Source organism: Vidua chalybeata, chromosome 12 (assembly GCF_026979565.1).
Source record: "Vidua chalybeata isolate OUT-0048 chromosome 12, bVidCha1 merged haplotype, whole genome shotgun sequence".
NCBI lineage: Eukaryota > Metazoa > Chordata > Aves > Passeriformes > Viduidae > Vidua > Vidua chalybeata.
The window spans coordinates 17,660,375-17,672,740 of NC_071541.1; the positions used below are offsets into that span (position 1 = coordinate 17,660,375).

The following is a 12,366-nucleotide window of genomic DNA, read 5'->3' on the forward strand; positions in this document are numbered from 1 at the left end:
AAAGACTAGGCCATTGTTGTCACTGCACAGGTGTATGTGTATGCCTTGTGTCCATCTCTGCAGCGACAGAAAACCATGCTTGGCCAATCTCACAGCCACCTCTGCTGCACTGGCTGGCTGGGTTTGTGAGGGGAGAGCAGTGGCTGTTGTCAGCCGGGACTTCAGCGAGGCTTTGTCCCGGCCTCCCATATCACGGTCGTGGGGCAGCTCAGGGACAGCGGCGTAGAGAAGTGGACAGTGGAGCTCCAAACTCAGATAGCTGCGAGCTCAGGGGGCCGTGCTGGGGCCAGTCTAGTTTGCCTTATTCCCCAGTGACCCGGCAGAAGGGACGGAGCGCTCCCTCAGCACGTTTGCTGATGGGACAGAAGCGGGAGCAGGGGCTGATGAACCACACGGCTGTGCTGCCTTTCACTGAGGACCTGGACAGGCTTGAGAGTTGAGCAGAGAGGGACCTAGTGATGTTGCACAGGGGAAAGCCTCTAGAAGTGCTTGAAGCTTTGTAATTCCCAGGCAACAGAAGTTTTTTAGTATAGAGGAGTGTATAACGTCATCTTGTGATGGCCAGTCAGGGAAACCACTGCATCTCTGTATGTTACAGGCACAGTTCCTTGTACGTATGTAAAGAAAGTCCTCGAGAAAAACTCTGAATTCAGAAACTTCCTCTAATATTATGTTGGATTTCCTGGAATGCCAGGCAAAGCGTAAGGATTCTAAAAGGAAAGTGAAAGCAAATTAATAAATCTACTTTTTGAGGTCTGAAGCATTTCCTGTTTGTTCCTTGAAGAAGTTCCCAATGTTACGTTTGAAATCCTTTCAAAGATCTAATAGGAAAAAGCATTGGCCCAAAGTGTTAGCCTGTGTTTCTGAAGAGGAATATGCTTTTTGTGTCAATTGAATGTTTGTAGCAGGGTTTGCGGGTTTCTTTTGTGTGTGCTTTGAATGTGAGTCTTTGCAAAACTTTGAATAATTCGATCATATAGCCAAGACAACATTTTACTGTGTCCTGCTGTCCAGTGCTGAACAGGGTTGAGACAGAGAAGGCAGCCCTGTGTCTGTGTGAAAGTTGCAGGAGCAGCCCCAGGAGCAGCAGCAGAGCAGTGCCCGATGGTTGCCTCGGGGCCTGGCATTTGACCCTGCACTCGCTGCAGGAGTCCCTGCCTGGTTCCCTGCTGACCAAACCTTTGCACCCATCTGAGAACCTGGGTTCCCAAGGGGGCTGCCTCGAGTGGTTGCCAGGGACCTGAGGCTGTGGCTGCCCCGATTTTGGCTGCACGATGCTGATGTCAGAGTGGCCATTGTGACCCGTGCGACCAAGGCCCTAAAAAAGGGAACGCTGGGCTCAGGCCGTGTGTCAGTGCGACCTGGCAACGGGAGGAGAAGGCAGGGCCGGACGCTGCTGCCCAGGGACCAGAGGGACCCCACACCTCGGGATCTGGGCCTGTGCTGCAGGCTCACCTGCCTCTCCCTGCCCAGAATCAGTGGAGGAACAACCAGAGCAGACTGCGGTGTTCCTCGACGTGACGACGGGAGGAGAAGGCGGACAGGAGCAGGGCTCACGCAGGGCTGAGCAGGGACTGGTGCCCTCGTGGCTCTGGGCCTGTGCTGCAAACTCCCCAGTCTTCTTTCTCCCACAGAGAGAGGACCAGCACCTGGAGGAGACGGTGGCGTTTCGGGACAGGGACTCACCGCTGACAGCTGCCATGTCTTGCAGCAAGCAGGAGGGCCCTGGTGCCAGGGAGCCAGGTGAGGGCAAAGCCGCCCTCCCACGGCCTGGCCCAGGGGCTCTTGTGGCAGGCGATGTGGGGCCCAGGGCAGAGGCAGGGGGAGGCAGGAGCTGCTCAGCCATGCCGTGGCTGGGAGCCTCCTTCCTCCCCAAGTGGGGCCCAGCTGGGCCAGGGGCAGCTCCTGGGACACCCGTGCCCGCAATGGCCCCTGCTCTCCAAGGCCTCCAGCCCTGCCCATCAGCCAGGCAGGCAGGCAGGGACAGAGCAGCCCTTGGGGCCGATGCTGCTGCAGGCAAAGAGCCCCGCAGAGGTGCTCATGCCCGCTGCCATTGGCTCTGTGCCCTGCAGCCTGCAGGCTGTGTCGCCGTGCAGAGGCTGACCCGGACATGTGCGGTGACAAACTGGAGAAGTGCGGGCTCTGTGCCCACGTGTTCTGCCTGGTGAGTGGCTCCAGGTGCTCCCTCCACCATTGCAATGGGCAGTTCCTGCCTCTCTCTCCTCATCTGCTCATCCCCTTTGCTGCAGTTCTTTGCCACTCTACTTTTTCGTCAAGATAACGATCGTGTTGGACTCATGGGATTTCTTCCTAGAGATATCCAAATTGCAGTCTGGCGGGCGGCACTAAAGGTGAGAGCCTGACAAGAGCAGGGAGATTTGTGCCAGGCCAGGTTTGCCAGAGCTGAGCCCAGACACTTGGAATGAAAGGCCTGCCCTTCCGGCCGGCTGTGGGACAAAGTCTGGCTCCCAGCAGCTGCGCAGAGGCTCTGGCACAGGAGCCTCCTCCGCCAGACGGCTCTGTGGGCTGAGACCCAGCAGTGGCCACATCCTACGCCCTGCCTGGAGCCGTGGGGCTGCCTGGGGAGGCCCCGAGGCTGCTGCTGATGGGGCTGCTTGGCTCTTTCCAGCGCTGCTGCGTCTGTGGCCAGAGCGGGGCAACCATCATGTGTTGCAAGGAGGACTGTGACAGATGGTTCCACCTGCCCTGTGCCAAGGAGGGCGGCTGTGTCAATGTATACATTACCCCATACAGGTACCTCCTCTCCCCTTCTGGCCACCCCTGTGGAATTGCGTTGCATTTCTCACTTTGCCCACCCATTTTCCTCCAGCTCCTTCTGCCCTGAGCACAGTCCGGAGCAGGACAGAGTGGAGGCGACTCCAGAGCCAGGCACCGATTGCCTCATCTGCATGGAGCCTGTGGAGGATAGAAAGACCTTCAGAACCCTGGTGTGCCCAGCGTGCAAAAGGGCCTGGTTCCACAGGGACTGCATCCAGGTAGGAGCCATCCCCTCCGCCCCAGGGTACAGCAGGTGCTCAGCAGCACCAGGGCCTTGCTCACCCTGCTTCTGTTTGCCCTGCAGGGACAGGCCATGCGCGCTGGTGCTTTAGCCTTTCAGTGCCCCCTGTGCAGAGACAAGGCGGCATTCACAGTTGAAATGTTCATCATGGGGATCCGAATTCCCTTCAGGTGGGTGTCCTTCTGCCTGGCTCACAGGACAGGAGGTGCAAGTGCTGTGCTGTGCCGGGCCCTGCCCCAGAAGTCCTGGCCCTGCCCTGTCCCGTGAGTCTGGGCTTCAGCGTCACACAGGACTTGGAAAAGCGCTGGAGAAAGAGCAGGGGACAACCTGTACCTCCATGAGGGCAGGAGATCAGAAACTCATCAGCTTTTCCTTTCTCCGTCAGACTGCCAACATGGGAGGACAACGATGCCTTTGCGGATCTAGGAGAGAGGCACAGCAGGTGCACTGCCAGGGATTGCCTTTACCCGGGAGGCAGGGAGGAGGCAGAGGAAGAGGGGTAAGCTGGGGAGCTGCACCTGAGGCTCTGCAGGATACGTGTGTCACTTCAAGGGCTCACAGGGGAAAGAAACAGAAGAATTTGTCTGGACAATCCTGTGCTGTGGACACGTTGTCCACGAGCCCGTTTGCCTCCCCAGGCCCTGGGAGCTGCTCCTGTGCTCCTCCTGCGCTGCTGAGGGCACCCACAGGCGCTGCTCTGGCCTGAGAAACCGCATAGAGAGCTGGGAGTGTGACAGCTGTGCTGGTGTCGGAACGGGTAGGAGGCAAAGCAGCCGGTGCCCCTGGGCTGGGGACAGTGCCCAGGCTGGGCTTGGCAGAGCCCGTCTGCTCCTGAAGGGCTGGGGGTTCTGCTCTGGCCTGGCTTGCCTCGGGCCTGGGTGGTCTTTGACATTCCCGCTTGGCCTTACAGCTTCCAGGGATGAGTCAGAGCTCAGTGGCCCCAGCCTGACCAGACAGTCAGGACTGGAGCCTGCTCATGGCTCCTCAGCACCTGAGGCCATCAGCCCCAGCTCCAGCACCCTGGTGCCATCGGGGCTGGATCCCCAGTCTCCATCTGCGGAGACCAGCAGCAGCCACCAGCACACAGTATGGCTGCAGTCTCTGCTGTCTTCTTCACTGGACACCAGCAGCCCCAGCACATCAAGCTCAACGTACAGCACCTCGTCTGACCCTGAGGACAGGGTCCATTCCAGACGTGCTGGGCCCAGCTGCAGGCCAACCCGCTCTCGCCAGCAAGGTCGGGCCCCAGAAGGACCCGTCCGATGGAGGAGTCGCTGTGACAGGAGCAGGAGGACAACCACGAGGACTGAGAGGCCCAGGCGAAGGGAGACACCTTCACAGGCATCCCCGGGATGCAGCCGCGCCCGCCAGCAAGGTCAGGCCCAGAGTCCGCCTGCCCGGTCCAGGAGTCGCCGTGACAGGAGCAGCCGGACAAGACCAAGGACTGAGAGGCCCAGGCCAAGGGAGACGTCGTCAGGGACATCCTGCAGACACAGCCACGCCCGCCTGCAGCGCCGGGCCTCGAATCAACCTGTCCTGTCCAGGAGTCGCCAGGACAGGAGCAGCAGGACAGCAGCAAGGGCTCAGAGGCCCAGGCGCAGTGGGGCACCGTCAGGGGTGTCCCGCAGGAGCAACCGCTCCCGCCAGCGACGCCGGGCCTCAACTGGGACCTACAACAGCAGCACATAGGGGCATCTTTTCTTTCTAGTCCATCTGCTTGCTGCCATGTGGTGCTGTGTTTTTGTGCTAAATCTGCGTTTGTCCCCTGTTCCCTTCCCTAATCCCTCCTCTCCCCAGTTATCAATCTTCCCAAGCCCATCCCTAACCTCCTTCCTCCCTTCCAAGTTGTCAATCCTCCCCATCCCTGCCCCTGTTTTCCAAACTCTCCCTGACAATCCTCCTTGGCCCAACCCCTCCTTCCAGAGTGTTCCCTGTCTATTTTGTTATACTCGACCCCCTATTAGTGTTATTCCACTCCCCTATTTTCCCTGATAGGTTTACAATAGTTTAGTCCCACCTTAGACCACTCCCCAGCTTTACCCTCATTGGTTAATGTTCCTACACCCCTCCTCTGCCCAAAAACTTCTGTTCACCCCCCAGCTTGGACTTTGTTCTTAGTTCTGTCCGCCTAATAAACTCATCCAGCCTTTACCCCAAAGACCCGTGTCATCGTTATCTGTCCCTGTGCCGGACCAGCGATTACTGGGAATTGCAGAGCTCGCAGGGGGACGGTCCCGCCCCTGCTTTCGCCGCCCAGCACGGCCCCGACGGCACACGGCAGCACTGCCGGAAGTGACGGTGAGAGCGGTCAGTACTTCTCCCAGTAGTGGACTAAGAGCCTTCTCCAAAGAATTTGTTAGATTTTCATTATTTTCCAGAACGCCAAAGGAAGCATAAGGATACCAGATAGAAAGTACAAGGAAACCAGTAAACCTTTGACTGCTTAGAAGCGTACCGCTTCTATTCCTTGAAGAAGTTGCCAAACAATGTTACTTTCAAAATGCCTTCAAGGGCTAACAGGAAAAAAGAGTGGCAAACCCTGTTAGGCAGTGTTTCTGAGCTGGGGCTGATGGTCTTGGCTGCTGGGGAGCCACGGGAAGGCTCCAGTCCTGACTGTCCGGCCAGGCTGGGGCCATTGAGCTCCGGCTCATCCCTGGCGGCTGGAAGGGCAAGCAGGAATGCCAGAGGCCCCCCAGACCCGGCCGGGCCGGAGCAGAGCAGTGCCCCCAGCCCTCCAGGAGCGGACGGGCTCTGCCAAGCCCGACCTGGGCACTGCCCCCAGCCCAGGGACACGCGAGGGCTTTGCCCGAGAGCCGTGCCCAGAGCAGCAGAGCTGTCACACCCCAGCTGGTTCTGGTTGGTGTGAGGCCCCAGCAGCGCCCGTGGGTGCCCTGGGCAGCACAGGAGCTGTTGCCAGGGCCTGGGGAAGCACAGGGGTCAGCCTCTGCACGGTGACACAGCCTGCAGGCTGCAGGGCACAGAGCCAATGGCAGCGGGCATGGGCACCTCTGAGCAGCATCGGCCCCAAGGGCTGCTCTGTCCCTGCCTGCCTGATGGGCAGGGCTGGAGGCCTTGGAGAGCAGGAGCCATTGCAGACACGGGTGTCCCAGGAGCTGCCCCTGGCCCAGCTGGGCCCCACTTGGGGAGGAAGGAGGCTCCCAGCCACGGCCTGGCTGAGCAGCTCCTGCCTCCCCCTGCCTCTGCCCTGGGCCCCACATCGCCTGCCACAAGAGCCCCTGGGCCAGGCTGTGGGAGGGCGGCTTTGCCCTCACCTGGCTCCCTTTGCCCGTTTGCCTCCCCAGGCCCTGGGAGCTGCTCCTGTGCTCCTCCTGCGCTGCTGAGGGCACCCACAGGCGCTGCTCTGGCCTGAGAAACCGCATAGAGAGCTGGGAGTGTGACAGCTGTGCTGGTGTCGGAACGGGTAGGAGGCAAAGCAGCCGGTGCCCCTGGGCTGGGGACAGTGCCCAGGCTGGGCTTGGCAGAGCCCGTCTGCTCCTGAAGGGCTGGGGGTTCTGCTCTGGCCTGGCTTGCCTCGGGCCTGGGTGGTCTTTGACATTCCTGCTTGGCCTTACAGCTTCCAGGGATGAGTCAGAGCTCAGTGGCCCCAGCCTGACCAGACAGTCAGGACTGGAGCCTGCTCATGGCTCCTCAGCACCTGAGGCCATCAGCCCCAGCTCCAGCACCCTGGTGCCATCGGGGCTGGATCCCCAGTCTCCATCTGCGGAGACCAGCAGCAGCCACCAGCACACAGTATGGCTGCAGTCTCTGCTGTCTTCTTCACTGGACACCAGCAGCCCCAGCACATCAAGCTCAACGTACAGCACCTCGTCTGACCCTGAGGACAGGGTCCATTGCAGACGTGCTGGGCCCGGCTGCAGGCCAACCCGCTCTCGCCAGCAAGGTCGGGCCCCAGAAGGACCCGTCCGATGGAGGAGTCGCTGTGACAGGAGCAGGAGGACAACCACGAGGACTGAGAGGCCCAGGCCAAGGGAGACACCTTCACAGGCATCCCCCAGACGCAGCCGCGCCCGCCAGCAAGGTCAGGCCCAGAGTCCGCCTGCCCGGTCCAGGAGTCGCCGTGACAGGAGCAGCCGGACAAGACCAAGGACTGAGAGGCCCAGGCGAAGGGAGACGTCGTCAGGGACATCCTGCAGACACAGCCACGCCCGCCTGCAGCGCCGGGCCTGGAATCAACCTGTCCTGTCCAGGAGTCGCCAGGACAGGAGCAGCAGGACAGCAGCAAGGGCTCAGAGGCCCAGGCGCAGTGGGGCACCGTCAGGGATGTCCCGCAGGAGCAACCGCTCCCGCCAGCGACGCCGGGCCTCAACTGGGACCTACAACAGCAGCACATAGGGGCATCTTTTCTTTCTAGTCCATCTGCTTGCTGCCGTGTGGTGCTGTGTTTTTGTGTTAAATTTGTGCTTTTCCCCTCTTCCCTTCCCTAATCCCTCCTCTCCCCAGTTGTCCATGGAGGGTTTCCCTGAGGTGTCACAGTCTCAGCCCCGCTCCATGGCGGGTTTCCCTGAGGGGTGACAGCCCCAGCCCCAGTCCATGGCAGGTTTTGTTGAGGGGTGACAGCCCCAGCATGTCACTTTTGTTCCTTGAAGTTGCCAAGCAATGTTACTTTCAAAATGCCTTCAAGGGTCTAACAGGAAAAAAGATTGGCAAACCCTGTTTCCAAGCTGGGGCTGATGGTCTTGGCTGCTGGGGAGCCACGGGAAGGCTCCAGTCCTGACTGTCCGGCCAGGCTGGGGCCATTGAGCTCCGGCTCATCCCTGGCGGCTGGAAGGGCAAGCAGGAATGCCAGAGGCCCCCCAGACCCGGGCCGGGCCGGAGCAGAGCAGTGCCCCCAGCCCTCCAGGAGGAAACGGGCTCTGCCAAGCCCGACCTGGGCACTGCCCCCAGCCCAGGGACACGCGAGGGCTTTGCCCGAGAGCCGTGCCCAGAGCAGCAGAGCTGTCACACCCCAGCTGGTTCTGGTTGGTGTGAGGCCCCAGCAGCGCCCGTGGGTGCCCTGGGCAGCACAGGAGCTGTTGCCAGGGCCTGGGGAAGCACAGGGGTCAGCCTCTGCACGGTGACACAGCCTGCAGGCTGCAGGGCACAGAGCCAATGGCAGCGGGCATGGGCACCTCTGAGCAGCATCGGCCCCAAGGGCTGCTCTGTCCCTGCCTGCCTGCCTGGCTGATGGGCAGGGCTGGAGGCCTTGGAGAGCAGGGGCCATTGCGGGCACAGGTGTCCCAGGAGCTGCCCCTGGCCCAGCTGGGCCCACTTGGGGAGGAAGGAGGCTCCCAGCCACGGCATGGCTGAGCAGCTCCTGCCTCCCCCTGCCTCTGCCCTGGGCCCCACATCGCCTGCCACAAGAGCCCCTGGGCCAGGCTGTGGGAGGGCAACTTGGCCCTCACCTGGCTCCCTGGCACCAGGGCCCTCCTGCTTGCTGTGAGACATGGCAGCTGTCAGTGGTGAGTCCCTGTGCAGGTGCGACGTGCAGGTGCTGGTCCTCTCTCTCTGTGGGAGAGAAAAGTGTGTGAGGAGTTTGTAGAACAGGCCCAAAACCACGAGGGCACTAATCCCTGCTCAGCCCTGCGTGAGCCCTGCTCCTGTCCGCCTTCTCCTCCCGTCGTCACGTCGAGGAACACCGCAGTCTCCTCTGGTTGTTCCTCCGCTGATTCTGGGCAGGGAGAGGCAGGTGAGCCTGCAGCACAGGCCCAGAACCCCGAGGTGTAGGTTACGTTTTAATCTGCATGGATTTCCTCCAAGTAGGATAAATGGAGAAGATGGTGCAGTCTGCTATGCTTGCTTTGGTTTTTACCCTAAAACTGAAGGCGTTTGTACGAATTTACCAGCTTGTTGTATTTTACAACAGCCCGCTACTAAAAAACCCCCTTTTCAGTAAACCTGCACAGATTTGTGAAAAACGAAGTTCACTCTCCTGGTAAACGTAGCAGTTTAATAAAGGACAACAGGATACAAAAATAAAGCAAAGTTTAACGGATGGTTGCTTGGCACTCAGCCAAGAGCACACCTGCTCTTTCGGAGACACCCTCCACATAGCTTTTCTTTGCATCAGCCTATTGTACGTTCATAAGCAATCATGCATATTTAAACTTTCCTCTAAACTAGTTTAGATGTTCCAAGAAGCGTTTAGCATGGCTCCTCCTCGGGTCCACCTTTTTTAGAGCGTGCACATTGTTTGGCTGTGCTTTTAGTCCGTTCTTATGACCACCTTCAGCTTGGGCTTTGGTCCATGCTTTCTACAGAGGGCAGGTGCTGATAGTTGGCATGTCAGTAGCAGGGGTCTTCATCAGATGTTCACTGGATGTTATCCCAACCAAGCAGGCAGTTCAATTACCACAAGCGTAACTATATCAACTATTTCACTACTCTAAGTTGAGTTTACAGCAGAAATAAAATATATATCGCTATAGTAAAGTTACTTTAACATTATACATATAGCATCCACTTTATTATTTGTTATATTGAACAGTATTATAATATAGTATTATAATAAAACCCAGTATTATAATATGTACATATAACAGGTGGATTAGGGATCAGCATCCATTGGCAAAATGATGACTTCTTTTACTAAGTACTTACAGATATTGTCAGTTCAGTCAGAGAGAAAAGGAGAGAGATTTCTACCAGGCTAAGCCTGGGAAAAAGTCCAAGAGGAATGTAAATTATCTATCATCTCTCTTTCTGTTCATATTGTTTATAGATATGTTCTACCACCTTGTGCTATTCACAGTGCACCAATGATGTGAAAGGTTTTCACTTTGAGACCAATCATACTTCACCTTAGCGACCCTGGTTATAAAAGAGGAATGCTAGTTGTTAATAAAGTTCGGATCATTCTTTGCCTTCTGAACTAGGAGTCATTTTCATTCCCGTCCCTGCCTCAACAGCAACAAGTACTTATTACAGAACTATGACAGAATGGAAGACTTCTTTTACTAACTCATGGCTTCCCTGGAATCTAAGCACTCAGCTCCCTTTATGCGGAGGATTTGAGGGCAAACTGTACCAAATCTCATTATTAAATTGGTAGCACCAGACAAAGGAATACCTGACTGCTTTTTAAGACTTTGACATACTTGCAAAATTATGAAGGTGACCCTTTCTAATGTCAAAACATTTAGTAGGTTTTTTTCACCGTCATGGTTCTCCTGATAGAGTTGAGATAAATGTGAAGATTAAGATTCAGTATGTTTTCAGTCTTCCCTTTCATGCCCTTTATCTTTTGGCACACCTTCATTTTCCTTTCAATTCTACGGCTCCCCTCTGATGTTTTAAATCAGGTGTAACATTTTGCTATCTCGTGGTGCCACTCTCTCGATCTACTGCAGAGGGCCAAGCAGTGCCGGTCTGTTGGCAGGTCCCAGCCGTCGCTCCTGCTGGCGGCCCCGGGGCAGGAGCGGCCCCGGCCGTGCCATGCCAGGGCTTCCCTCAGGTGTCGGCCCTGGCAGCCCGGCTCTGCCGAGCGGCCCCGGCCGTGCCATGCCAGGGCCTCCCTCAGGTGTCGGCCCTGGCAGCCCGGCTCTGCCGGGGGGCTCTGGCAGTGCCATGCCAGGGCTTCCCTCAGGTGTCGGCACTGCCAGCCCGGCTCTGCCGGGGGGCTCTGGCAGTGCCATGCCAGGGCTTCCCTCAGGTGTCGGCACTGCCAGCCCGGCTCTGCCGGGGGGCTCTGGCAGTGCCATGCCAGGGCTTCCCTCAGGTGTCGGCACTGCCAGCCCGGCTCTGCCGGGGGGCTCTGGCAGTGCCATGCCAGGGCTTCCCTCAGGTGTCGGCACTGCCAGCCCGGCTCTGCCGGGGGGCTCTGGCAGTGCCATGCCAGGGCTTCCCTCAGGTGTCGGCACTGCCAGCCCGGCTCTGCCGAGCGGCCCCGGCCGTGCCATGCCAGGGCTTCCCTCAGGTGTCGGCCCTGGCAGCCCGGCTCTGCCGAGCGGCCCCGGCCGTGCCATGCCAGGGCTTCCCTCAGGTGTCGGCCCTGGCAGCCCGGCTCTGCCGAGCGGCCCCGGCCGTGCCATGCCAGGGCTTCCCTCAGGTGTCGGCACTGCCAGCCCGGCTCTGCCGAGCGGCCCCGGCCGTGCCATGCCAGGGCTTCCCTCAGGTGTCGGCACTGCCAGCCCGGCTCTGCCGAGCGGCCCCGGCCGTGCCATGCCAGGGCTTCCCTCAGGTGTCGGCACTGGCAGCCCGGCTCTGCCGGGGGGCTCTGGCAGTGCCACGGCGCACGGCAGCTCTGGCCCTGCAGCCTCGGGCAGCAGCAAGATCTGCGGGCTGGGACGCCGCAGCGGCCACACGCTCCTCGCAGAGCCCGAGGAACGTCCGCACGCTCCCAGCAGCGCGGCGGAACGCGCTGAGGGCGCGGCGCGAGCGCGGCTCTGGGCGGGAGCCGCCCCGCCCCTCACACCCGCCCGCCCCTTCCCGCCCTCCGGCCCCCGCCGCGCGGCGCCAGCGCTGTCATGGCGGCTCTCGCCCACAAGGCAGCGCCCTGAGCCCGGGAATGGCGCCGGGAACGTTCTGGCACTCTGGAAGGCGCGGGCGGGCACCTGTTGCAAACTGTGCGAGAGGACCCATTTCCTGAAGCAAGCATGTCCTGTAATGCTTGAGCTTTACGCCCTTCCAAGCCTGATCAACAAGAAGAGACATTTAACCTGTGACACACATAGCAGCCTGCAAGCTCGAAGTGGTGGCCTGATGTTAGAAAAGCAAAGTATTTGTCGCTAGAATTGTCTTTTAAGACTCAGGGCTGGGCATGTTTCACTGATCTCAGACCCAGAGGGAAGTTGACAAAGCTTGGGAAGAGGGATGCCCACTGATAGTGGACACAAAAGATGCAGAATTTAGGGGCCATAAGGCCATCTCTTAGAACTGCCAAGATAAGGAAAACACTCATAAAGTCAACTCAGCAAATATGCTGAAATCAGCTCCAGCTGGGTAAAAAAGTGTGATGTTTGCAGGCAACAGGACTTTGGCACCCAAATTATCCTGGGCCTGACAAAAAGTCGGCGCAGTACAAGCGCTGGGCATTGTGCTTCAAGAACCCAGCTGAAAAAGCTGGTGAGACTGTGCTGGATTCTTGTGTGCTATCTACCCCTTCTCTCTTCTTCTTCTCAAAATCTATTGTAAACCTGACTAAAAAACCCAAGTTAGAGCCATGCTCACTGCCTTATTCTCAATACTTGCAGCTGACTTAGAGGTTTGGTACCTTACAGAGCGCGTTTGAGGCCCTGGAGCTGGAGGGACAGACAAGTGATGAAGTGGGCAAAAGTCCTTCTGGAATAGAGGGGGCACCTAGGGTGAGACAGCCAACACCACGTGTTGCGGCCACCTCTGTTCCGAAGGAA

General features: G+C 58.6%; 2 protein-coding genes across 2 annotated transcripts; both read left to right on the forward strand.

Moving 5' to 3' along the window:
- Window positions 1-1,315: 1,315 nt before the first annotated feature.
- Window positions 1,316-5,171, forward strand: LOC128794388 (PHD finger protein 7-like). Its single transcript, XM_053954192.1, has 9 exons — window positions 1,316-1,743; window positions 2,073-2,164; window positions 2,250-2,351; window positions 2,630-2,754; window positions 2,831-2,996; window positions 3,083-3,189; window positions 3,405-3,518; window positions 3,658-3,776; window positions 3,930-5,171. Exons 1-9 carry the CDS (start codon window positions 1,701-1,703, stop codon window positions 4,706-4,708), a joined length of 1,647 nt encoding a protein of 548 aa, XP_053810167.1. The 5' UTR covers window positions 1,316-1,700; the 3' UTR covers window positions 4,709-5,171.
- Window positions 5,172-5,697: 526 nt separating this feature from the next.
- LOC128794304 (putative protein TPRXL) lies at window positions 5,698-7,539 on the forward strand. The gene is made up of 3 exons (XM_053954057.1): window positions 5,698-5,955; window positions 6,251-6,440; window positions 6,594-7,539. The coding sequence occupies exons 1-3, from the start codon at window positions 5,698-5,700 to the stop codon at window positions 7,370-7,372; spliced, it is 1,227 nt and encodes a 408-aa protein (XP_053810032.1). The 3' UTR covers window positions 7,373-7,539.
- Window positions 7,540-12,366: the final 4,827 nt, after the last annotated feature.